At 44.5% G+C, this 27,532-nt stretch overlaps 1 protein-coding gene across 2 annotated transcripts in view; it reads left to right on the top strand.

Moving 5' to 3' along the window:
* ITFG1 (integrin alpha FG-GAP repeat containing 1) overlaps window positions 1-27,532 on the top strand; it is a 304,607-nt gene that overhangs the window by 178,107 nt on the left and 98,968 nt on the right. For both annotated transcript variants that reach the window (XM_033940818.1, XM_033940817.1), the window contains exons 11-12: window positions 5,689-5,839; window positions 19,232-19,340. In XM_033940818.1, the coding sequence (XP_033796709.1) occupies window positions 5,689-5,839; window positions 19,232-19,340 (260 nt within the window). The remainder of the gene's footprint in view (window positions 1-5,688; window positions 5,840-19,231; window positions 19,341-27,532) is intronic.

Genomic DNA, 27,532 nt, shown 5'->3' with positions numbered 1-27,532 from the left:
AGAGTTAAGAGCACAGACAGAAGGAAGTATAACCAGAAACTGGGAAAAGATGATTAGAAAACTAAAATCACCAGACAACAAAGGTAGGATAAATGATTTTATTTTCAATTCAGTGATTGAAATATGTCAGTTTTGAGAATTTGCATCTGTTGTCTATATTTTGTACTGTTTAGGAAGAAATGCATTTGTTTCTGGTATACTGTATGCAGAGTCTGGCATTATGGGTTTCATTTGTGTATATTAGTACTTTTAGTTTGTAGTCCTGTATTTGCATAGGGTTCATCTGTGTGCTGCATTGTGTGACCAAGGCCAAATGTTCTGGTAGGAATGAATGTCAAGAAACACTGTACATCATGGCCTCAAGTAGGAAGATGTTTGTCGACTCTACTTCAGCCCTTTTGGACCTAAAATGGCCCTCACTTAAAAATTAGCAAAAAACACTGTCTCAGGAGGAGGAAGAGATAGCGGATGATATGGATGGGCAGACTGGATAGGCCATATGTTCTTTATCTGCCATCATTTTCTATTTTTATGTACAGGATTGCAGAGAAAAAACACCAAACACATTCATCCTTCCCAATTATTCTCTCTATGCTGCTAAGAATCTCTCAGTTACAAACTATAGTGTGTATGTCCCCTTGTAAAATACCATTCCTTTTCCAGGACATTTGTCATATTTCTCCTTTCTATTGAATCAGTTGTACGGGTGAGTATTTAGGATTTCCAATCTTAGTTCATACCCTGTATTTATTTATTTAAAACATTTTTAATCCGCCTTTATCCAAGGTGGCTAAAAAGTTTCCATTCAGAATAAAGTCACAAAATAAAAGACATATATTAAGTACTACTACTATTAATTATTTCTATAGCGCTACCATTCAAACTGTTCTTGAGTACCATCATTCTTCACTTTAATAAACCATTTACCTGTTCGAACCTAATTCAAACTACTGTTATGTATTCACTTAAAAAAAAACACAAAAAACCCAAACTTGAACAAATAGGTAGGTTTTAAGCAACTTCCTGAATTGCAGGAGGTATCTACAAAGACGTATTGTTCCTGACAATGCATTCCACTTCTGGCTTTGTACTCTACCTACCAATAGTAGTGCAGCTGTTGCCCATATCTCTGGCTTTAAAATTCTTTGCAGAGTCTGCCTGACAGATCTATCTAACTGCAAGCCTATTTTTCCATTAGAACTTCTAGCTATAAATGAATTTCCAGTGCCAATAGGTGAGACATTCTAGACAGATGGGTTATTTCCCCATAGCCACGTGCTGCTGCAGAAGGAATCCACTCTGGATTTTTCACTCTGCCTCTGTTGTACTTCACTAGGCTCTCTAGCTCTATCTTCAGTTCTTTCCTTCTGCATGCGTGCCTGCAGGAGTGTTTGTTCTGCTGTCCCCATTTTATTATTTTTAATTTGATGTAATTTTGTCCCTTTTGGGTAATTTGGTGCTTGGAGCGATTTTGAAGCTCTGCCTGCTTGAAAATTCACAGACTTAGGTCTGTAGCTTACAGGCTGATTCACTGGCTAGCTGTTAGCCAGTCTGCATAGTTTTCTCTAGAGCTCAGGGCCGTCCCTGAAGTGGTCTCACCTACTGTTAAGTAGGGATCGAGCGCAGGCTGTCAGGTGCTCTTAGGAGGCTCGGCGGTGTCTTGCCTGTGAGAGACATCAGGGGAGGATAGAAAAGTGGGGTTTTGAGTGTTTCTGGATGTTCCCCTGTGTTCCCCCTCCTGAAAAATCCTAAAATCTCCATTTTTAGAGTTTGGGAAGGGTGAAAAATATTGTGATTTTGGCACAAATTTTTTTTAAAGGTGGTCATCTTGGATTTTTAGCAATCTTTTTTTCTACGGCGCCCTCCTTCTTCAAAACTGCAAATTTTGACTGGAATCCTACTGGGATGGAGTCCTTGGGCTCTCCTCATGTGGATTCTTGCAAGGATTGTGTACATTTAGCACTTTTAGAGCGTCCTTGCCCCACATGCCAGAAGGATGGCTAAGTATGTGAATATTTTTCAGCTCTCCATGTAGGGTTACCAGATGTCTGGATTTTCACGGACATGTCCTCCTTTTCAGGACATGTCCGGGGGTCCGGACGGCTTTTCAAAACCCGGAACATTGTCCAGGTTTTGAAAAGCCTCCTCTCACTCGTGTTGGGCAGGAGGCAATTCGCACATGTGAGGCAGAGATGGGCGGGTCTAGGGTGTCCGGATTTTACAATTGTAAATTCTGGCAACCCTATCTCCATGCCTTCACCTTCCACTGCAGAGGCTTTGGTAGGCTCCTGCCAATACTGCATGGGTTAAAGATTGGCTTAGTGGCAGACTTCAGAGGGTGGTGGTTAACGGTACCTTCTCTAAAATGTCAGAGGTGACTAGCGGAGTGCCACAGGGTTCAGTCCTGGGCCCACTCCTCTTCAACATATTCATTGGGGATCTAACTCAAGGGCTTCAAGGCAAGGTAACCTTATTCGCTGATGACGCCAAACTATGCAATATAGTAAACGGCTATAATCTACAGGATGCTATGGAGCAAGACCTGCGTACTTTAGAAAAATGGTCCTTGATCTGGCAGCTTGGCTTCAACGCCAAGAAATGTAAGGTCATGCATCTCGGTAACAGAAATCCTTGCAGAACCTACACCCTGAATGGAGAAACTTTAACAAGGACTACAGAAGAATGAGACTTGGGAGTGATCATCAGTGCTGACATGAAGGCAGCCACTCAGGTGGAGAAGGCTTCATCTAAAGCACGGCAGATGATAGGTTGTATCAAGAGAAGCTTCGTCAACAGGAAACCTGAAGTCATGATGCCATTGTACAGAGCCATGGTGAGACCTCATCTGGAATACTGTGTGCAATTCTGGAGGCCACATTACCGTAAGGATGTGCTCAGAATTGAATCGGTTCAGCGGATGGCCACCAGGTTGGTCTCGGGGCTAAAGGGTCTCCCGTACGAAGAAAGATTGAGCAAATTGCAGCTCTACACTCTCGAAGAGCGTAGGGAGAGGGGAGACATGATTGAGACTTTTAAGTACATCACGGGACGGGTCGAGGTGGAAGAGGATATCTTTCTTCTCAAGGGACCCTCGACCACAAGAGGACATCCGCTCAAACTCAAGGGAGGGAAGTTTCGTGGAGACGCCAGGAAGTACTTCTTCACGGAGAGAGTGATTGAGCATTGGAACAAGCTTCCAGTGCAGGTGGTCGAGGCACGCAGCATCCCAGACTTCAAGAACAAATGGGATACCTATGTGGGATCCCTACGAGGTCATGCCAAGGGATAGGGTCACTAGGACTTGAATTGGCGAGTCAGTAGAATGACAGTACAATTATTGTACTTTAGGGGTCAGTAGACTTAAGAGGGTGGGTAAATGGTGTGGGCAGACTTGATGGGCTATGGCCCTTATCTGCCATCATCTTTCTATGTTTCTATGTTTCTAATAGGAAGATTGATCTAGTCATAGGAGTAAGCAGTAGTGTTGCCCGATTCGAATCAATTCATTAAAAAAATAGAATCGGGCTCACAGATTCGTTAGGTCTCCTAAAGCAGGAGCAGCAGTGCTGCATCTGTCTGGCCGCTCACTTCCGCTGCTGCTCCTGCTTTACAGGGCGAGGGGGGAGGGTCAGTCATAAAGTGCTGCATAGGCACTCTTTGTAGCATCCTCCTGCTTCCCCCCTGGCCTCCCGGTCTCGCCTTCAGCTAATTAAGGCAGCCTGCAGAGGATCGCCAGTACTGTAGCGATCCTAGCAGGCTGCGGGAGGCCAGGGGGGAAGCTGTAGGATGCTACAAATAAGGGGGGAAACATGCAGGCCTTTCGGGGGGGAGCCCTGAAGTAGAATTACACAGAGGGAGGGAGGTAAGGAAGGGGGGGTCCGAAGAGACGTGCATATACTGGACAGGGAGGGGGGGAGAAGAAATAATGGGTCTAAAAACAGAGGAGAAGGAGAGAGATGATGGGCAATGGGATTTAGGGAGGGAAGGAGCTGGTGGACCCTGGGGTGGTGGGAAAAGAGGGAAGAGATGCTGGATGAAAGGGTATTTGAGAAAAGGAGAAATGGTGGATCTGGGGATGGTGGGGTCCATCGCTGCAGCTGTGTGGATGGAGCCAAAAAAAATAAAAGATTCAAGACCTCTGGGGGAGGGAAGGGACATGGAAGGAGAGGACAGAGATGGAAGATGGATGGTTTAGCATGGAGAAAGAAGAAAATGACAAATGGGCAGGAGACCCTGGCAAGCAAGTTATCAGAAGTCGTTTGTCGCAGAGCCTGGGACCAGCATGATTTGAATAATGACCAGACAACAAAAGGTGGAAAAAATAATTTTATTTTCTGTTTTGTGATTACAATATGTCAGATTTGAAATATGTATCCTGCCAGAGCTGGTAATAGATCGTGAACGTGAGCTAGGCTGAATCGAATCAAAATTATTTTCCTGAATTGGGCAGCACTAGTAACAGGGGCCTGAGCTCTGTACAGGGGCTTTGGAAAGAATTGGTGGAACTAGGGTGTGGTGTATTGGGGTAGTTGAAAAGGATTAGGACTGAAGAATGGGGAGAAAATAAAAAGGATTTGCTGTCAGCTGAAGAAAAGAATTGGCAGCAAATACAAAAATTTACATGATGGTATGCAGACCTACTGGGGGGGTGGGGGCACTGCCTGAAGGAGTTTGAGTAACAGAACAGCTAGATTTTGTCTGCAGTTGCATTTGCTATTTTGAAAAAAAAAAAAGATGTAGTCAGTATTCTGTAGGACTTATCCAAGATAAGTTCCACTGACTAGGGCAATCCTGAATTTTCAGCAGCATTATCTGGATCATGCTAGTGCTGGGGCAGTTGGGAAGGGTGAGGGGCAGAGTTCAGAAGCTACCAGTTGATACTCAGTTTGCTAACCAAGTAACTGTCCAGATAAAGTTAAGATAGAAAAAAGGCTATCTTAACTACATTCAGTTTCCTATCCGATATTGTCAGACCTGGTTAAATAGCCCCAGCCAAGCTATAGTATGTCCAGATATTCAATGCCAGCCAGTATCTGGAAATAGCACCAATTATCTGCTATAAAAAGTTCACAGTGGCCATCATTTAAAAAAAAAATAAAAAAGCACTGACCGCCATAGGTGGGGGGAGGTGGAAATATGTTAACGTTATCTACAGAAAATAAAGAAAAAATATTAAGGGTGATAACTACTGAATAAAAGTTTGTACATTTTTTTTAATATTAGGAAGAATAGTTCAAAGCACAAAACATATAATCATGTATTTACATTTGTCTGACATTTTTAAATGCCATGTAACTAAAATTATTGAATATTTGATACAGATAGAAAGTGGTAAAAACCTGGAGACCTGGAGGTCTAATTGGCTCTGTAACTGTCTTTCCCTTTCCTCTCTGTCTTCATCTTCTGTATATTACAGAAAGAATGTTACTCTATTAAGCTAAAACCATATAAATATGGTTTCATATTTAGCAAGATCAGGAATGTTCAGTTGAGGGATACAGAATGCTCCAGTATCTTAATCATGTATTTTGTTTGTTTAAAGTTTAGTTTAAAATATTTTTGATTGACTTTAATATCTTACTGACAAGACCAGTAAGATATATTTCAGGTTGTGGATTAAGGTACATGCATTGTTTTATCTCATAAGAAATATTTTTTAAATAATGTTGGGTTTTTTTCTTTTGACAGTAACCAGCAAGCTTTCTTACTAGAGAATGTCCCTTGCATTAATGCAAGCTGCAAGAGAGTGGGTCGAACATTTAAAGTCTATTGGGAATTATCAGATCTAAATCAAATTGAAGATGCTGTGGTGGCAGCCTTCTTTGACATTTATGAAGATGTGAGTTTAGAATGCTTCATTGTGCTCTCATTTTAATTGCCATCTGCTTGTTCTCATTTGTGCTTTTTAATCTGAGCATCTCATCAGTGCTGGACCTGAACATCTAGAGTAGATAATGAAAGCAAATGACTTAATTAGAGAAACTCTTAAATCTGAAGGATGAGCAAGAAAGATTTATCAAATAGTTTCCTGATTGATAGGTTAAAGAACCCATTTTTCATACAAGACTTCCATTTACTAAGTTATAAAACACCTACGTGGAAGATATGAAGGATGCACGTAATGGGAAGAATTAGGGAAGGAGTAACTACTGGAAATCCAAGCAAAGTATTTCCAAAATCTTTTTGACAATTCAGTTGCTAGTTTAATTAAAGAAAATAAGATGGCATTTTTAGCAGTTTCCAATCAATAAAAAGCACTTAGGCCCTGATTCCATAAAGTCTGCCTAAAGATAGGCTGCAATATCGGTGCCTAACTTTATTGAGCCAAAGATTTAATCGGTGCTAATACTGGCACTCAACACCTCACAATCGGCTTTAATTGGACTTAACTGAAAGTTAGGCGCTTAACTCAAAAAATGCGATTCTATAAAATGTAGGTGCCTAGCCCAAAGCACCTACATTAAAAGGCATGGTTAGGGGTAGATCATGGGCATGTATTTGAGTTAGTCACCTCTTTGTGAACTAGGTGCTATTAGGCTTCAATATCAGCATCTAACTTTAGCAAAGGAAACCCTGGCATAAATTGGGGATGCCTAAATTCCTGAGTCGTCCCCCTTCACTGCACCGGAGGAGCAACGCGTTCGGCGGCCTGCCCCGCCCCCAGCAGCCACTTCGGCCCCTGGCCTGCTTTTCCAGCCCTCTTAAGGGCTTTGCAGACCGGGTCTTTTTCCCTGTTCCAGCACAGTGAAGGGCTCAGCCGCCAAAGACCGACACCTAACTCAGTGTCACTAACTCCCGAGGGCCACGTACTATATTCCTTGTCTCTCACTTGCGGCCTCCCTGATCTGATCATCTTCTCTCAAGTTCACAGATTTACTCTTTGTATCTACCCACGACTCCTACTTCATACCCGTTACAGATTTTTACCTTTAATTCCATCTTACGACCTATTCATAGTCATAGATTTACCTTCTCCACAATCTCTCCAGTTTACATGCCCTGAATTTATATTCATTCATAAGCCTCCCCTCTGCACTCTAGTTTACATACCCCGTGTTTGTATCCGCCCTTAGCCACCCTTCTTACCCTTATTCTCCTCTCTCTTCCCTTCCCAGGCCTGCTACTTTCACCTAGCTGCCCCTCTCCAAGCCTCTCCCCTAGCCCTCCTCTTCCCCCAACACCCCTCAATCTCCCCCTTGCGAACCCAGCTTTGGCCTCCCCTTCACACCAGCCTCTCAGTTTGCCCCCCCTCTGAATCTTCCTCCCCCCTCCCGACCAGACCAACATGACCAGCATCACTCATAATCTCCCCGCCTTTCTCCTCCTCTATCTGCTTAGCACAAGAGGCTGGATTACAAATGTTCTAGCATTTGAACCTATTTCAACCTACACCACTTGGACTAGAATCCCCGGTCCAGACAAATTCCTCCGCCCTCATCGACTTATACACGATTGCACAGAAGCAGGTCCTTTCCCAATTCCTGTGATCAACACCACCCGCCACCCTCCCAGACCAACTCCTAAAAGAAAACGATCTCTAAAATATCTGCAATATACGATACCCTCCTGCCCCCCACAACAATCCATTCTTCCTTGTGCCTACTTGAACATCCGCTCAGCTAGAAATAAGGCCCAGCTCATCAAAGACTGACTGGATGAAACTCGCTTAGACATTGTCCTCCTAACCGAAACATGGCTCATTTCCGACCAGGACCCCATCATAGGCGACATTCTCCCCCCACACTACAAAATTATCACTCTCTCAAGAAACTCAAAAAGAGGAGGTGGCCTCGCTATCATTCTCCATAATCACCTTCACTTCCATGTCCTAGACTCTAAATCAACCAAGGACCTGGAAATCCTCACCTGCAAAATTTCCAAAACAGACTGTATAGATAACCTAATCATCACGCTATTCTATATACCCCCTAATAAATGGAATCAAGCAAAAGACGATTTCTACGAGCACCTTCTTGCGAACTCGTCAGCAGGCACCTACAATCTCTTAGCAGGAGACATCAACCTACACCTAGAACAGAAAGAGAACTCAAATGTCGCAGACCTTCTCTCCTTCCTCACGTCACTAGGCTTCTCCAATCCCCCCCAAACCACAACCCATAACAAAGGTCACCACCTCGACCTCATCACCTTTCTCTCCAATACCAACACCACTCCCAACATAAGTCTCTTAGACCAAACCTGGTCAAATACCCCCTGGTCTGACCATCTCCTGTGCAATTTTGAACTAGCCTGGCACAAAAAACAACCTAACAAAAAGCCTAACCCCATCCATACAAAGCAATTCATCTGGACAAGAGAACATCTTAATCCAGCAGACTTCTGGTCACACTACACTCCCATCTCCAACTCCGACGTAGACCCCAACTTCCACCTAAATTGGGAAAAATTTAGCGACCAGGTTCTTAACACCACTGTCCCTCTTAAACTTCGCTCGAAAACTCTTCGCCCCTCAAACAGCTGGTTTGACGCGGACCTCCTGACCATAAAACGAGAAGTCCGGAAACTTGAAAGAATCTGGCGTAAATCAGGGACTGATTTAGACAGACTTACCTGGCGACTGAAAGTCAAAGAATACAAAAAACAGATCATCGATAAGCGCAGTAAACACTACTCCCAACTAATAAACTCCCCTTCTCTTAACAGCAAAGCACTTTTCAGACTAGTTAACTCCCTATTCGACATAGACTCTCACAAACGCCCCACCTCAGACCTCCCTCCGTCCGCAATCACTCTAGCCGACCACTTCGCGAACAAAATCCACACTCTAAAACTGTCTCTTGCAGCTCACAGCCCCGAACCCCCACTCAACCTATACGCAGTAGATATAGAAGGTTCAATAGCCGACATGTCCTGGACCTCCTTTGAAAATCCTGACTGGAATCTATTCCTCGAACTTTACTCTAAATACGCCAATTCCAACTGCCTATTAGACACTTGTCCTCCCACCATCATGAAATGCGCCCCCCCATCATTCAAAGCAGAACTCTTCAATTGGGTATCCCTATGCCTGTCCACTGGACACTTCCCGTCCGAACTTGGCCACATCCTCATTTCCCCTATCCCTAAACAACCCAAGGAGCCAATCTCTTCCATCACCAATTACAGACCCATCGCCAACATACCACTCTTCCAAAAACTCATGGAAGGTCTTGTCAACAACAACCTTACGAATTACCTCGACAAGTTCAATATCCTTCATGACTCCCAGTCCGGTTTCCGCCCAAACCACAGCACCGAAACCGTCCTAGCTGCTCTGACAAATTACCTCCTCCATCTGTTCTCGCTGGGTAAAAGCGCCCTGATACTTCAATTCGATCTGAGCAGCGCCTTCGACCTGGTCGACCACGACATTATGCTCAACTGCCTTGACTCCATCGGCATCTCCGGACAGGTAATAGATTGGTTCACAGGCTTCCTAACCAACCGTACCTACCAAGTCCACAGTAATGGAGCCTTCTCCCACCACTGGCGTAACCCTTGTGGAGTCCCACAAGGCTCTCCCCTATCCCCCTCCCTATTCAATATTTACTTGACCCCTCTGGCACGAAGCCTAGCAAACTCAAACCTAAAATCGTTCATATATGCAGATGACATCACCATCGTTGTTCCCATTACCTCACTCACTCTAGAAACGGAAAAACTCATCGCATCTATCCTCACCAAGTTAGAACTGTGGACCTCAAAACTCAAATTAAAGTTGAACTCTGAAAAAACCAAAATCTTCCTAGCGAGTCCCAACCATAAATTAACAAACACTTCCCTCAGACTGAATGGGCTAGATTACCCTATCCTACCCACCATAAAAATCCTTGGAGTCATCCTGGACCGCACCCTAACCTTCGATGACCATACCAGTGCCCAGGTGAAAAAATGTTTCTATACCCTCTGGAAACTGCGCACCATCAAACGTTACTTTGACCACCAAGCCTTTCGTCTACTCGTTCAATCCCTGGTATTAAGCATATTAGACTACTGCAACATTATTTACCTGGGATCCTATAAAAATACCATCAAACGTCTTAGAACAGTCCAAAATGCGGCCGTCCGCCTCATCTATGATCTCAAAAAATACGACCATGTTAGCCCCTACTACACCAAACTCCATTGGCTTCCAGTAGAGGCAAGGATCATCTTTAAGTTCGTCTGCCTCTGTTTCAAAACTCTAACAGGATCTTCCCCAATCTACTTGTCTGAGCACCTTGAAATAGCAGGCCCCTCTCGCACACGAAACGCCCACCTATTCATCTTTCCCTCCCTAAAAGGCTGCCTCTACAAGAGATTCATTGATAGAACCCTAGCATTCCAAGCGGGCAAATGGAACAATTGCCTTACTGCCCTCATTTCCAACTCCCCGCCCTACCACCTGTTCAGGAAGTCACTAAAAACCTACCTCTTCGACAAATTCCGCTAACGCTGCCTTCCCCCCCTTCCCTGCACCCTCCTGACCTCGATATGCCTCCATGCCCTCTGACTACGCGCCCCTCCCAAGCCACTATGGCCTCTCTTACTCTATCTCTGTGTTATCTAATTGCCCTGCCTTATCATTTCCTCACATCTAACATCACTGTAAATATATCACCGCTATAACATGTAACATCGCTGTATATGCATAGCCTCCTCTTCAGTATATGACTTTTTATTACTGCTATTTTATGTAACATCTCTGTAAATGTAACAACACTATACAGTGGTGCCTCACACAACGAACTTAATTCGTTCCAGGAGCAAGTTTGTTATGCGAAAAGTTCGTTATGTGAAACGCGTTTTCCCATAACAATACATGTTAAAAAAAATAATTCGTTCTGTAGCATAAAATATGCTAAGATGACATAAAAAAAGATAAATTTTTGGTTATTATTTTTATTTAGATACATCTAAAAACATAATTGTTTTTTAAAACAACACACATTTTTTAAATTTAAAGACAGACTAAGTAGAGTCTAATTTTACAGTGAGAGGGCAGAGTCTCAGCGGCAAAAACTGGGACTTAACTGTTCATTTTTTTTTTTTTTTCTACCGTGTTTCCCCGATGATAAGGCAGGGCCATCAAATAAGACAGCCCCCCCTTTTTAGAAAAAAATGTAAAATAAGGCACCCCCCCGCAAATAAGCCACCCACCGATACCTGCGCTTACCCGAATCGGGTGGTACGGTGGGTGACTCCGTGTGGTCCCTGGCACCCCCGACACGATCGGGGCAAGAGGGAGCTCAAGCCCTCTTGCCCCCCCGACTCCCCGACACGATCGGGGCAAGAGGGAGCTCAAGCCCCCTTGCCCCCCCCCCCGACTCCCCGACACGATCGGGGCAAGAGGGAGCTCAAGCCCTCTTGCCCCCCCCGACTCCCCGACACGATCGGGGCAAGAGGGAGCTCAAGCCCTCTTGCCCCCCCGACTCCCCGACCCGATCGGGGCAAGAGGGAGCTCAAGCCCTCTTGCCCCCCCCGACTCCCCGACACGATCGGGGCAAGAGGGAGCTCAAGCCCTCTTGCCCCGCCGATTCCCCAACTCCCCGACAATATCGGGCCAGGAGGGAGCCCAAGTCCTCCTGGCCACGGCGACCCCCTAACCCCACCCTGCACTACATTACGGGCAGGAGGGATCCCAGGCCCTCCTGCCCTCGACGCAAACCCCCCCTCCCCCCAACGACCGCCCCCCCCCAAGAACCTCGGACCGCCCCCCCCAGCCGACCCGCGACCCCCCTGGCCGACCCCCACGACACCCCCAACCCCCTTCCCCGTACCTTTCTGTAGTTGGCCGGACAGACGGGAGCCAAACCCGCCTGTCCGGCAGGCAGCCATCGACGGAATGAGGCCGGATTGGCCCATCCGTCCCAAAGCTCCGCCTACTGGTGGGGCCTAAGGCGCCTGGGCCAATCAGAATAGGCCCGGGAGCCTTAGGTCCCTCCTGGGGGCAGGGCCTGAGGCACATGGTCGGGTTGGGCCCATGTGCCTCAGGCCCCGCCCCCAGGAGGGACCTAAGGCTCCCGGGCCTATTCTGATTGGCCCAGGCGCCTTAGGCCCCACCAGTAGGCGGAGCTTTGGGACGGATGGGCCAATCCGGCCTCATTCCGTCGTTGGCTGCCTGCCGGACAGGCGGGTTTGGCTCCTGTCTGTCCGGCCAACTACAGAAAGGTACGGGGAAGGGGGTCGGGGGTGTCGTGGGGGTCGGCCAGGGGGGTCGCGGGTCGGCTGGGGGGGCGGTCGGAGGTTCTTGGGGGGGGGGCGGTCGTTGGGGGGGGGGGGGGGTTTGCGTCGAGGGCAGGAGGGCCTGGGATCCCTCCTGCCCGTAATGTAGTGCAGGGTGGGGTTAGGGGGTCGCCGTGGCCAGGAGGACTTGGGCTCCCTCCTGGCCCGATATTGTGTGGGGAGTTGGGGAATCGGCGGGGCAAGAGGGCTTGGGCTCCTTTTTGCCCCGATCGTGTCGGGGAGTCGGGGGGGCAAGAGGGAACCAGGCGGAGAGAGGGCAGTTAAGCGCAGTGCCTGCGCGGAAGGATGCAGCTCGGGCGACTTCGTTGTGTGAAACGAAGTTCGTTGTACGGATCAAGACATAAAGTTCGTTGTGCGCAGCGTTCGCTGTGCGAGGCGTCCGTTATGCGAGGCACCACTGTAATATGTATCATCGCTGTAAATGTACAGTCTCTTCTATTGTTAACCGCATTGAACTTCCATGGTATTGCGGTATACAAGAATAAAGTTATTATTATTATTATTATTATTAAATATTAGGATGCTGAGCATCATCACCTAAAAACGCTTAGGTGACATTAAGCAAGATTCTGTAATGGGTGCCTAAGTTTTATAGAATTGATGCCGATATTGGCGTCTAACTTTAGACAGACTTTATAGAATCAGGGCCTTAGTGTCACTAAAGATCATATCCAGACTTTAGGGGTACATGAACAAGGGTCCTGGCAGCTACCCTTTGAAATATACTTCTTAGTCTGTTCATAGTGAACTGATTTTCAACAAAGTCAGAGCTGAAAAGTACCAGAAAGCCAAGCATAAACCTGACTTGTATTTCCTTGCTTGAAACATTGCTTGATACAAGTGTTTATGAAATTTTCCCCAACAGAATCTTTCCAACTAGAGAATGACATGGGAACAACTTTGTCCCTGTCCCCGCAGGAACTCAATTTCCCTGTCCCATCTCCGCAAGTTTTATCGCTATCCTTGTCCCTGCTCCATTCTTGTAACTCTGTTTTAACCACACAAGCCTTGAACACTTATGATTTTAAAGTGTTTGAGGCTTGTTCAGATGAGGGCAGAGCTTGCAGGAATGGGGCAGGGACAGGAAAAGAACTTGTTCGGATGGGAAAATTAGTTCCCACCAGGACAGGGAAAAATTTGTCCCCATGTCATTCTCTAATTCCAACAAGTGTGACTCAGAGTAAATCAAGCTTTAGTTGGGCTAACCCCCATTAGAATGGCATGCATTTTAACATACTGTTAAATTATGAAAAGTAGTCTTTTGTAACAAAGACATAGGATGCTGTACTGTAGCTGTTGCTTCCCATTAGTCACGAATCTGTAAACTGGTGTTACTCAAAAACTCTGAACTCCTCCCCTTCTTCAATGGAGAACAGCTCCCTCTTCAGTTTTTCCTTCTGCAAGCGAACACAGAAGGTGTTTTCTGATCTGCTCGGCTTCATTTTATTATTAGGTATTTTGCTGTCGGTTTTTGAGATTTCTGCATGACTTCAGTGCTCGGAAGTCTCCTTCTTGGGCTTATTCTGCCAGGGAAAAGGCATAGTCTTGCATAGGTGGGTTGCTGCTCCCAGGCCAATCTCTTAAAGTACCTGTGGAGCTAGCCTGTTTTGTGTTCCTTCAAGAGCTCGGGGACAGTTCCCCTAGGAGCTGTTTACCTGCTGATTTATCAGAGGCTTGAGCACAGGCTGTGGGGCCCCTTTGTAACTACCCTCTGGATATCAGGGAGCCAGCTAGGAAGCTTCTCCCCCCTGATGTGTCGCATGGATTTTCAGGGGTTGGGAGTCCATGGTCAGAGTCTGCCCAACCAGCAGCCAGAAGATCTCCATTGGCAGACTTATACTGGCTATCTGAGTCAGAAATCCTCTCCCTGCAGACAGGCTGCTGCAAGTTGACAGGCACCAGAAGTCACTGTGAGTATTCCCAGTGTTCCCTATGGGGAAAATCAGGGGAGTCTGAAAAACCCAGTTTCAAAGGTTTCTGGGGTTTGGGTTAGGTTCCCCTATCTCCAGAACCCCTTTTTCTATCATTTTTGTTTTTCAGTTAAGCTCCCACGTGCTGTTTTGCTGTGAATTTTCTGGAGGCAGCCATCTTGGATTTTTAGTGATTTTTTTTTTTTTTCCAAAGGCCTTTTTTCTGCCTCAAAACCTCTTTTTTGCCTAGAAATCATCTGTAATGGATGCCCCAGATGAGTCTAGCCCCAGTCCCTATATTTATTGCGCAGACTTACCAGCTGAGGAGCGGCCATGTTCCCTGTGCCACGGAGTGCAAGAGGAAGGGATCCTGCTCAGAGGCCACGAGCAATAAGGGGTTGAAATGCTCATCCAGACATTACCTCCTTAGTCACTGACCAATGGGAGTCACCTGCTGGCTCTCTGAAGGTGACCAAAGCTATGGCTAAGCTCTCTCCTATGGCTAAGGATTTCCAACTACTTATTTCACAACTGAAAGTAGACTCCACAGTAGCACACGTGACTGGCACACCTCCCTTCCTAGTGAAGGAGGAGTGATGCTGAAGAATTCACAAGACTGTAAAGTGGACTTGGTCCTTTAATGACAATTTGAAGCGCTGGTTTTAGATATAAATCTGCAGCTGCCTTCTTTAGATATCAAATCTGCAGCTGCCTGTCATATAAGATTGCGGATTGTCCCTCAGAGCTGGGGGATGCCTGTCTCCACATGATTAAGGAGAGATTGGATTATGTGGCCAATACACTTTGATTTCGAAAAGTGGATTCTTTGTGAGTCATATTTCATTAGATTTGAATCCCTTATTGTTTTTGAATATAATTTCTCTCAGTGGTATTTGTTGTTCGATACTCTTTGACATCATAAACCACATGATTAAGGAGGGAGTGGATTATATGGCCAATGCTCTTTATGACATCAGAGTTCTACCCACCGAATGCTCTGGATCAGACAGCGGGTAGGTGACTCAGCCTCCAAGGCCACTCTCAGCAGATTACCCTTCAAGGGACAGATGCTTTTTGGCAAGGGTTTACACAGCCTCATGGTCAGTGTGGCGGATTGCCGTCTCAAATCCCTCTCAGCAATCCTGTCATTCCACTGGAGGCAGCAGAGGCAGTTTTCATACATCTAGGAAATCCCACCAGTTTTCCTCCACTTATTCTTCTCAGAGGTCCAGACAGAGATTTGGCAGTTACAGGCATCAGCAACCCTCAGGTTTCCATGATGTCTCGGCCTCCAAGAAAAACAATGACGCCAGGGCGACAGCTGCCTCTCTTCACATCGGTAGGCAGCTGTCTGTTTTTTTGCAGGGAATAGGAACAGATTTTGTCTGACATTTGGGTTCTGGACATTATTCAGGAGGGACATAAGATTGAATTTTCTCAGCCCCCTCTAGATCTGTTCCTCGACTCCCCAGCCAGACAGCTGGAGAAGGAGGCCAGAGTTTGAACAGCAGACAGATAGACTTTATACGTCATAGTGTCCAAGAAAGGCATAGAAGATTGGAGCCCATTCTCGATTTGAAGTCGGTAAACGAGGCCCTAAAGGTCTTCCACTTTCACTCCATTATAGTGATGCTGGCTCTGGGAGAGTTCCTTGATTTAACAGAGGCATATCTTCATATCTTCATCTTTCCAGATCACAGGAAATATCTAAGATTCAACATTCTGCAGTGACATTTCCAGTTTGTGGTGCTCCCTGTACGATTGGTCACAGCTCCCCGCACCTTTACCAAGGTGATGGTGATTTTAGCAGCCCATCTGCACAGGATGGACATCCAGGTACATCTTTACCTAAACGATTGACTGATCAGGTCCTCCTCACAAAAGGTAGGTGAGCACGTGGTGCAACAGGTAGTGAACCTCATCCAGAGCCTGGATTGGATAGTCAACTTCTGAAAGCGTCATCTTCAGCCGACTCAGTGCTTGGAATATCTGAAAGGGCCTGTTTTTCTTCTGAGCCACACAAACAGAAGCTCATGAAGCAGATCTCAGAGATCCTGGCTTTACCGAGCCCTATGGCCTGGCATTACCTTCAGGTGCTGGGCTTTCTGGCAGCCTTCCTGGAAGTTGGTCCCTGGGCATGAGTTCATATGTGGCCACTATAGGACTCTCTTCTTTCCAGATGGTCACTAAAATGCCACTTCCTGCAGATGGAGCTCCCCTGGACTTTGCCGGCAAAACACAGCTTACGTTGTGGCTCCAGGGGGATGCTTTATTGAGGGGCTTGCCTCTCAGAATCAACTCAAGGATGACCTTCTTGACCGATGCCAGCTTGAGCAGCTGGGGAGCCCACTGCAATGGATGCCTGCTCCAGAGAAAGTGAACCCCATCGGAAAGCAAGTAGTCCATAAATCATCTGGAACTGAGAGCCATTCATTTGACACAGAAGAAGTTTGCAATCTTTCCTCACAGGGAATAATAATAATAATAACAGCTTGTATACCGCAATACCGTGAAGTTAGTCCGGGTATTTTCGGACAGTGCCAGAGCAGTAGCCTATGTAAACAAGCAGAGAGGTACAAGAAGCGCTCCCTTATGCCTAGAGGCACAGATGTTCCAATGTGCAATAGCTCACTTGTAAGCCCTATTTCATTCACAGCACATTCAATTAGAAGTATGGCTGCTTCCTGGGCAGTGTCCTTGGCTGTTTTGCCTGAGGAAATTAGTAGAGCAGCTACCTGATCTACTCTCTGCACCTTTATGAGGTTCTACAGAGTGGATTTGGTGATTTGAGAGGATGCTGCTTTTGGGCACTTGGTACTGTGGGCAGGCTCATCTGTCCATCCCTAGACGTCTGGCACTGCTTTGGAACATCAGCTACAGTACAGAATCCTATGTCTTCGCTATAGAATGAAAGATTAGGTTCTTAACTTGCTAATCTTTTTTTCTGATAGAAGATGATTCTGTACAGCCTGCCCTGTTCAGATTTTTGATTCTCCTGATTCCTGCCTCGGATATTGCCAGTGTTCATCTCGGGACTTCTTCTCCTGTATAGAAGATTTAGCAGAGACTAACTGCAAGAACATGAGGGCATCTATTTCCTTTCTCCTTTAGGGGGCGGTTGTTAAGACTCCTACCAGTTGCACCTAGGTTGGTTCCTAGCTACTCGTGTGCATAATTTGTTTTTCTATGTTAAATTGTTAATTGTTATTAATTATTGTTCTCTGATTATAGGTTACAGAGTGGAACACAATATGGTTTGTTGCTGGGGAAGTTCCCCCTGCCTCTCCTTCTCTTTTCTTCTGTTTCAGTGGAGTTTGATTGCTTTGGTACCAACTGAAGAGGGAGCTGTTCTCCACTGCAGAAGTGGAGGAATTCAGAGCTTATGTGACACCCTTCTGCAGATTTGCAACTCATGGGAAGCAGCAGCTACCATACAGAATCCTATGTCTTCTATCAGAAAAAAGATTAGCAAGGTAAGAATCTAATCTTTCATTTGAGACCCTGGCAGTATTCATACCTTAAACATCAGTAGAGTACACATCTCCCTCGTTATTCGCGGGGGATAGGGGCAGAGCCGGACCACGAATAGAGAAATACCGCAAATATCCAGCTCTGACCCACCCCCGCCTCCCTCCCGCCTTTCCCCCGGCATCCCAGCCTTACCTGGTGGTCTAGCAGGCTTTCGGGGCAGGAGCGATCTTCCTATGCTCCTGCCCCATGCAGATCGCCAATAGGAAATGACTGCCATGAGTTCCCGTAGTCTCTCGAGATTACGGCGGGAGCTCACAGCAGCCATTTCCTATTGGCGATCTACACAGGCAGGAGCATAGGAAGATCACTTCTGGCCTGAAAGCCCGCTAGACCACCAGGTAAGGCCGGGATGCCGGGGAGAAGGCTAAAATATGGGGATTTTTTTCCCCCTCCCCCCCCAAAAAAATCGCGATTATGTGAAATTGCGAGTGCAGAAACCGCGAATGGGGAGGAGGAAGTGTAGCATCTCAGTTTACTTAGATTCACAGTGAGGGAGCATAGGCAATGCTGGTCAAGTGCCCCAACTAGTCAGATTTTCAATATACATGATGTGCATTTCCATATACTGCCTTCCTTGTATGCAGATGCATCTCAAACATATTCATTACGGATATCCTGAAAACCAACTGACTAGCAGCACTTGAGGCCTGGAGTTACTTACACCTGTTGTAAAATATTAACCATGTACATTTCCAAAAGAAAATAAATAATTTGTAGCCAGGTTATCAGGGTTGTAGTGGAATATATATGTGTTTCAAATTAAATTGAAATAAATTCTTGAATGCCAACAAATTAAAAACAGAAGAAATGAATATATTGCAGCAAATTAAAAAAAATGGTCCTGGAAGAGAAAGCTGTGCTATAAAGAAATGGGCTGATTGATAAGTGATTAAGGGCTCCTTTTATTAAGCGCAGTAGAGGTTTCTACCATGGCCTGGCGAGGTAACTACTCTGACACTCAGGAATTCTATGAGCGTTGGAGCAGTTACCTTGCCGGGCCTCGGTAGAAACTTCTACCACCGCTTAATAAAACCCAGCATAATTTAGCTGGTATTGCCAATTTAAAAAGTTTTGCAAGAAAATCGTCTTCCTATTTGTCAAATTATACAAAAAATTGGATTAAAATTGGCTAAATTTCAGTATTTACCAAAGCTGCAGATTTACTAATGTCATTAAATTTATACAAGTCTTTATCATTATATCTTTCAGTAATAAAATTTGCTTTATCCCTAGATATCTATACCAACAGTACCAGTGTTGGCTCTGGGCAAGTCATTTAGGGCTCCTTTTACTAAAGTGCGCTAATGAATGTAGCGCACACTAAATGCCATGAAGCTCATTTATTCCTGTGGGCTTTTAAGCATTTAGTTTGTTCTTAATCCAGCAGCACACCTTAATTAAAGAAGCCCTTAACCCTCCAATGCCCCAGGTTCAAAAGAAGTACCTATATACTCATATAATTTGTAAACTGCTTTGATTATAACTACAGAAAGGCGATATATCAAATCTTGTTCCCTTTCCCTTTATGTTTTCTTTATTTTCTTTTTTGTTTGTTTGTTTTACAGGGAATCCTAGATATCATTGTGCTCAGCAAAGGATACAAAAACAATGAATTAGCTATCCACACACTAAAAAATAATTTTGAAGCAGATGCTTATTTTGTTAAAGTTATTGGTAAGTGGATTTCCAAGATAATGGAGCAAACTTCATTAATCTGTCTACATCCCTTCCCTTCATAGTTACCCTCATCTTGCCTTCCCTTCTCATCTCCCTGTCTTCTTCTCTCTCCCTTTTCCCACCACACCATGATCATCATTTCTCTCCTTCCCTCCATTGTCACTCTCTCTTAATTTCCCCCCCCCCCCCCTATTTCCAGCATCTGGCCCTCTCAAACATCACCCCCACCTCCGTCCACACCTCTTTCTCTCTCTTAGCAAATCTTCCTGTGCACCTGAACCTGCCCACAGGGTCCACGATCTTCTTTGGAAAATCTTCCTGAATCCTCCTCTTCCCCCTTCGCATCCTTGCAGTTTGGTATCTCCCTCCTCTCTACCATCATGACCCGTTATCTCTCTCTTCTTCCTCCCCTCCCACCCCCACAGTCTGGTATCTCTCTCCACCTCCTTCCATTCCCCCCCATTCCAGCGTAACTCCCTTCATACACTGCTGGCAGAGCATGGCTAGCTGACTCCAAAGTTACTTCAGCGTCCTGTTTTCATGTAGCTGGGACTGCTAGAGAGAGAGAGAGACTTTGTAGTCAGCTAGCTAGCCAGCCATGCCCTACCGGCTGCGCTTCAGGCACTGCACTTGAGGGCATGGCCTCTATTGGTGCATTTGCCTCACAGTCTAACGTTGCTTAGGGCCTAGAAGATTGTTTGGATGGGGACACAGATGATGATCAGTCTCTCACTCTTCCCTTATTGTTACAGAATGCACCTCACATTTCGGGGAACACAGGTTCACTGTCTGGTGCTTTGGATACTGGGGATGATCCCATGGTCCTGCACTTCTTTAAGCCTACAACTCTGCTGGATCTCATTGCAGAATCCCTGCGCGAGCTGAATTTAGACTCTCAACCAGTTCCATCTACTTCCTCCACTCTTATGAGTGGAGTGAGGGTGCATTTTAATATTTTTCCCTGGCATCAAGACATTAACATCTTAGTCACTGAGCAGTGAGATTCTCCATAGGGGTCCCTCAAGGTTGCCAGAGCCATGTCTCAACTGTATCCTATGGCACAGGAGTGCCAGAAACTTTTTTTACCCAACTTAAAGTGGATTCCTTGGTTGGGCAGGGTAATAAGTGCACCTCTCTTCTGAGTGAAGGTGGTGTAGTGCTGAAAGATATGCAAAATCACCATGTGGATGTGGTCTTTAAGAGACTGTTCAAGGTGTTGGTGATGGGAGTCAAAGCTGCCTCAGCAGTGTCCTTTGTAACACGTGCCTGTCTTTTCAGGCTACGTACACTGGAGTGTGAGGGAAAGGAGCCCATTCCTCAGCTCCTTTTGTCTGGAATGGATTATGTGGTGAATGCTCTCTATTATATTATTCATGTTATCAGTTAAGCGTCAGTTTATTCCATTTCTGCCTGGAGAATACTATGGATCAGACAATGGGCTGGAGATTCCACCTCTAAAGTTACTTCCAAAAGATTCCCTTTTAAGGGGCAGTTGTTGTTCAGAAAGGGTCTAACATAGTAAATGACAGCAGATAAAGACCTGAATGGTCCATCTAGTCTGCCCTGTAATCCCATGCATTACCAATTTCATGATCAAATTAAAATGTCTTTTTACTTTGTTATTTCTGGGCCATAGACCTTAAAAATCTACCCAGTACTGTCCTTAGGATCCAACTACTGGAGTTGCCGATGAATCTCACTCCAGCCTGTCCAAACTATCTCCTTTTCAAGGAAAGAAGATCTGGATTCACCTGTAGTCTAAATCTGGGACCTGACCAAAGACACACCAGATCCACATACCACGGTTTGTGTGGCCAGTCTGGAGCTACTAGAATGACCTTTCTCCAATAACTTGCAATCCTTTGAAGGATTTGGCCTATCATGGGCCACAGGGGAAAAACGTATAAAAGTACGTCCCTTGGCCATGACTGGACTAGAGCAAGCAGACCCGCGCTTCCGGGCTTGGATCATTGACTGAAGAACTAGACTGCCTTTTTGTTCTTTGCCATCGCCATGAAGTCAAACTGTGGCCGACCCCCAGTGGCAAACAATGGCTTGAAATGCTGATGCCAACCGCATTCATTAACCCAGATGATGCATGATTTTAAAACCTACCTCACAAAGGCAAGCTGCTAACATGAACAAAATAAACCCAAAAGAAAATGCCACCATTCAAGTTTACACCATTCCTCACCTAACTAGCTTTCTCCAGTTGATACTATGAAACGTTTTTTTTGTACATTTAAAGTCCTATTATCTAGTATGCTTTGGGGATATGGTGGTTATCTGAGATTTTTTGAAAATGCTTCCTTAGCTTTTCAGTGATTTTGGTTACTTTAGCATGTTAGTTGGACCGAGCTTTGTTTTATCCCAGACATGTCATCTGTGAACATATACACCACAGTGACCCCTGATGCAGGCGTTCCGCAGACGCTGAAACACAGTGCTGTGTCGGGTCCACAGCTTTTGCTTGTATCCTTTTATGAAATAAACAAGTTGGTTTTACATCAGTGATCTTCAGTGGAGTGTTCATTGTCCGTTCCCACTTCCTTTTGTACTGTTTTATACCCGTGGATTCTCTGTCCTATTGGACTTTTTGGTGTTTACTATTCTTCTGTTTGTGTCATTTCCCCAAATCTCCTTTCCTGTCACTTATAGGGAATATGAGAGGGGTGATGCTGGATAGAAAAGAAAAACTACTTTGCTCCCTAACCAGCCTGTACCCTTTTGTCATTTCCCTGAATGATGCTTCTCAAGCATGTTGCTTAAGTAGTTTGGTTAGTTGAGTTCAGGACAATGAATCTAATCTAATCTTCCATTTGTTAGTCATACAACCCATTCAAGCTCAAGGCACAGATTAAAGAAGAAGGGGAAAGCAGTAGGGGACGGGGGCATAGAGAAGCAAGAGGAGGGACATAGAAGTAGGGGTTGCTATACAGATACTGAAACAGTTCATTATCAAAGAAGTGAGTCTTCAGGTTTTTTCTGAATGTGGTGTAATTTGTCTCTCACCCAGATAAGTTAGCATAAAGTGGAAAATTTGCTTATAATGGAGGTATTTTGTGGATGGCAGGTTTAGTTGGATTCTGTTAAGGATTCTTTTTGATGTCAACCAAACATTAGAGAATAATTGGTTGAGAGGGGCTGCTAAGCTTCCGTATAGAATCTGGTGTAGGATACATGAAGTTTTGAAAATTATTTGGGATGATATTGGGAGCCAGTGTAGTTGCCTGATGAAGGTTGTTTCGCCACTTATTTCTGTCAGATGGGATGATCAGTGACACTCAGAAAAGCATACAGACAATATAAAAGCATAGACAATAACCCTTTATTATACTTATATATATAGATGAATATAAAAATAGAATAACTTCACCGTGATCCCAGGCGTCACCATCCTTCACAATTGGGAATCCCTGCGATTGATAGGTAGGACACGGACTGCCCCGTGGTTGCAACGAAATAGATTCTGATTCTGGGGGACAGTCTCGTTTCTTATATAGGGTGAAAACTGCTGAGTTCATAGTTATACAAGCCGATCCTGCAGTAACCAGCTTCCATCACTACGACTCAGGCACACCCGGTCCTGTTCTTTGTTTTGGCAACACCCAGGTCACTGTGGTCAAGAGGTCAGAATAGCAGATAAGCAGGCTTGTTGCAGAAACCAGCTTTCTTCACTCGGACACCTGGTCAACCTGGTTTTACTGTTCTTTGTTTTGGCAACACCCAGGTCACTGAGGTCAGGATAGCAGATAAGCAGGCTTGAAGAGACATGTCATGCAGTATGCTGAGTTTCAGTTACCCCCTGGCCATAGGCATAACAAAGGTTGTGATTGAATCATATTTCTTTAATTTGTAGATTAATCTAATGGCAGTGTTCTGGATGAGCTGCAGTTTGTGGATAAGAATGGTGTTGATGCCAAGGTAGGCAGAGTTGCAATAGTCCAGTTGAGGTAAGACCATCATCTGAACAATCAGAGCAAAGTGATGAGGGTGGAAGTATGATCTTGTGAGTCGCAGTTGACGCATAGTGTAGATGGTCTTTTTCCAAAGGTTAGAGATTTGTGGTTCTATTGTGAGAGTGTTCTCTAAGAAGCAGCCTAGTACCTTGGTCGATTTTTCCATTGTGAGAGTGATGCCTGATGAAAGAGTGAGGTTAGATATGACATTATGTTGTGCGGTGCGGAAATCATGTATTTAAAAACTAATACAAAAAAATAAAAAATGTAGCTCACAGTAAGTGTTATAAAACTTTCCAGTACATTTATAGTGCCTTTTAAAAGTGATCACACCTTTGAACATTTTTTGCATTCTGTTGTCTTATGAAATAAAATTCAAGATGCATTAAAGGCATTTGTTTCACTAATCTGTACTTTCAAAATGAGACACTGTGTGCATGTGGGAGGATTTATGTTTTCATATGTTTTAGTAAAGACAGTTCTTTTCCACCATCATTAGTTAGATAGTTAGGCTCCATCGACTCATGGTCAAGTACTAGCGACTTGATCAATTACACATCTAAAAAGAGATTGGTTTTGTGCTAGGCCAGTAAGGTCTTCCAGAGTCATCCCCAGGGTTGTTTTCAACATATCCAGTCACCCTCTTCACCTGGTTCTTTCAATCTTCCCAAACATAATGTCCTTCTCGAATGATCTTTCTTTTCTGATAGTGTGACCAAAATAAGACAGTCATAACTTGTTATTTGGGCTTCAAGTGACATAGTCAGTTTGATCTCTTCCAGAATTGATTTGTTAGTTCTTCTGGCGCAAAATACTAAGCTGCATTAGGCACAAATATGTATTAAATTGTACTATTAGATTGCTTTCTCACACTGCACACCTCAATTGCAAAGTTGTAACTCCATGCACTGCCAAACAGTAACCCTAGGTAATGTTTATTGTAACCCTATGAATGTCAACTTTAACCCTATGTAATGTTATATGTGAATGTTAAACTTTAACCATTCTGAGTTCTCTGGGGAGGATGGGATATAAAAACAAATAAATAAATAAGACCAAATGGAACTTTATGGTTCGCATAGCATATAACACTGTCCTTTCTGTAAGTCACAGTGATGACAATATTATGTTGTGAGGATGTTTTGCAACAGTGGGAACAGAGTCTGAAGATAGAGGTGAGTGGTGCAAAATATAGGCAGATGTTATGTTATATGGTATACGTTGTATGTTCTGCCTTTACCTAATCAGTTCAAGATTGGATTATGTTACAAGAGGTTGGGTCCATGTGACAGGGTGGAGTACCTTTCACTGATCAGCGGAGGGAGCCCAAGCAGTGGAGCTCATTGAACCTGAGAGAAGAGCTAATCTGCAGAGCTGCAAGTACTGCTGGGAGCTGTCCACTCACCATGAGTGGATTGTGGTGCTAAAAAGAACAGCTCCCAACAGAGAGCTCAGAAGGCAAACAGCTCCTTTGGGAGCTGGATGACCCTCGGGAGAAGGAATGTTGGCCTCTGACCTAACTTCCGATAAGCCCTGAAGGCCAGTGCTGACATGCGCTGCCAAGGGGGGCCTGGTACAGTGGAGAATGAAAGTCTGGTGGTGGGAGAGTCTGGGGGACCTATACACAAGCAGGAATTAGAAGTAGCCAGAGAGCCTGGTAGAGCCTGGAGTCAAGGAAGTGGCTCAAGCTTGATGACTGGCAGTGGGACCAGTGAACAAGGATCCAGGTGGTGGGGACCCAAGAGGCTTGGGATTGAGGGGCTGGCGGTAGCCCCACAAGAGGCTAGCAGAGCCCAAGGCTGAGGGGGTCAGGCGGCTGATCAGTGGTGGAACCGGCGGGGCCGTGGCAACCAGTGGAGAGATTGGTGATGGCACTGAGAGCCATCAGAGAAGATCCTAGGTGAAGCAGGGTGAGAGACCCTGGGAGCATTGGCCAAGATCTAAGCATCCGGCGGAGGGACGGCTGAGATAGTAGCAACCAGCAAAGTGACCGGTGAATGGCACTGGAAGCTGCGGAAGATCTGGAGGGTTGGAGGAAAGAAGGAGAAGCCTGGAGAGATGAAGTCTAGGGAGGACCCAGGAGAACAAGGAGTCAAGGGAGGACCTTGGGATGACCAGGTGGTCATGAAGACCTAGTCACATGTTTTAAGAACTGTCTAACCCTATTGCATTGTGTTTTACAGAAAACAAAGGTGCCTGGGGGTAGATATGTAATGAGAAATACCTCTTGCCCAGTCATCTGATAAGTCAGTTACCCAGGAAGTTACAATGGACAGTTTGACACAGACATTCAGTAAAGTTGCTAGTACAGGTAGATCAGTATCAGTACAATTAATAATACAGTTAAGCACAGTGCTGTATACACCTTTCATGCATTATAGAAATGATAAATAGTAGTAATAGTAGATCACAGTTACAAATACATAGTTACAAGTTTAAGTAAGTCATCTTTGGCTCATCGTTATGTCCCAGGAGTTGCATTGGACAGTTTAGAAATGGGCTTATACAATTACCATTACAGTTACTTCCGGGTTGGCTCCCTGTCTTGGTACAGAAATGGTTTTAAAAGTTTTCTGAACCTGAGATAGTGGTCACAAGATTGTAATGTAAGCGGTAGTTGGTTCCAGCATTTTGCTAATTGATATTGAATGGATAAGGTAATTTGTCTGGTAGACTTTATATTGCATGCCGGGAATTTTAAGTGGAAAAGATTTCTAGTGGAATATTTGTTGGAAGCACCCTGGAGTAGAGTGGCCAACTCTGTTAGGTAGTCGGGAGCATTCCCTGTCAGGATCTTAAAGACAGAGGGCTGTAAATGTTCTGATTTCCATAGTCCTTATATGAGTCATACCTCTGCACTTTGAACTAGTTGTAGACGTGATAGCAATGTTACTTTGCAGCAATCTAGTCAACATAGGATTAGGGATTGCACTAAAATTCAGAAAGCCTCCGTTTCAAAGTATTTTGTGACAGATCTTAGCTTCCTCATCACAAGGAAAGATTGTTTTATTATTGATTGTACGTGGCTCTTCATGGATAGGTGGTTATCAATTTCTACTACTAAATTTCAGAATTGTAATTCTAATGGAAAGTCTGTGTTGTCTACTGTAATCCTTGGAGTGTAGCGTATGTCAGTTGAGGTCCTAGCCAAAGGAATTTGGTTTTGCTATATATAGTTTGAGGTAGTGGGTTGAAGTCCAATTTTCTATGATGTGGACACTTTTTTTTTTTTATTTTAATATTATTTATTTACCTTTGTTTAACATCAAATGAAAATTTATTTGATAAAGAAACATAACAATGTCCAATAGGAAATAAAACATTAATTACATATACAATACCATGATAGTAGCCTACAATTAAGGAGAGAGAATCAAGCACAAATCAAGGGTAGTTGATTTTCAAGGAAATATATCAATATACTCATAAGTACAGAGCAAATCGGTTGTATCTTTACTATACAGTCTGGACGGTGACTTCAGTGGGCATCTGAGAGGTTACGGAAGCTGCTTTACCCTCCAGGAAAAATTGTAATTGATCGGGTTCATAAAAAACGTAACTATTTGCTTGATAATTAATACAACATTTACATGGAAAGCACAGCTGAAAGGTAGCTCCTAGACCCAATACTGATTGATGTAACAATAGAAATTTTTTACGACGCAGTGTGTCCATTTGGAAACATCAGGAAATATAGCTATTTTTGAACCATAAAATTCAACATTCTCAGTCCTAAAGAATAGACAAAGAACTGCTTCTTTGTCTTGTAAAAAAACAAAGGTCACAAGCAATGTAGCCTGTACAGAAGTTTCAGATTGTGAGGACTCTGTTATATCCAAGTCCTGGTTCGTTGCCTTAGGAATATTTAAATAATATATTTTCTGTAAAGGGGGTATTGATGTCTCTGGATACTTTAAGACTGAAGTTAGAAACTGTTGGAAAAGTTCCTTAGGTGATTGTAGTCTGGTGACTGGAAAATTAATTAATCTTAAGTTTAAGTTCCTATTTGCGTTCTCCAGATTTTCAATCATCCTAGACAACATTGCTTTGTCCTTAGCTTGAAGATTAGAAGAATTCTGTAAATCGGAGACCTGTTTTTCAATTTTGTCTAGTCTCTGGTCTTGATGTTGAATTTTCCCTTCAATATTTTTCAACTGTAATGAGGAAGTTTGTGAAGCTGAAATAAAATGGGAGCATACCTTATGAAGGCTTTCGATAGCCTCCCAGTGT

The sequence above is a fragment of the Geotrypetes seraphini genome, chromosome 4 (genome assembly GCF_902459505.1).
Source record: "Geotrypetes seraphini chromosome 4, aGeoSer1.1, whole genome shotgun sequence".
NCBI classification, from domain to species: Eukaryota; Metazoa; Chordata; class Amphibia; order Gymnophiona; family Dermophiidae; genus Geotrypetes; species Geotrypetes seraphini.
Note: the sequence above shows the minus strand (reverse complement) of the source record. Positions and strands in the feature narration are given on the sequence as shown.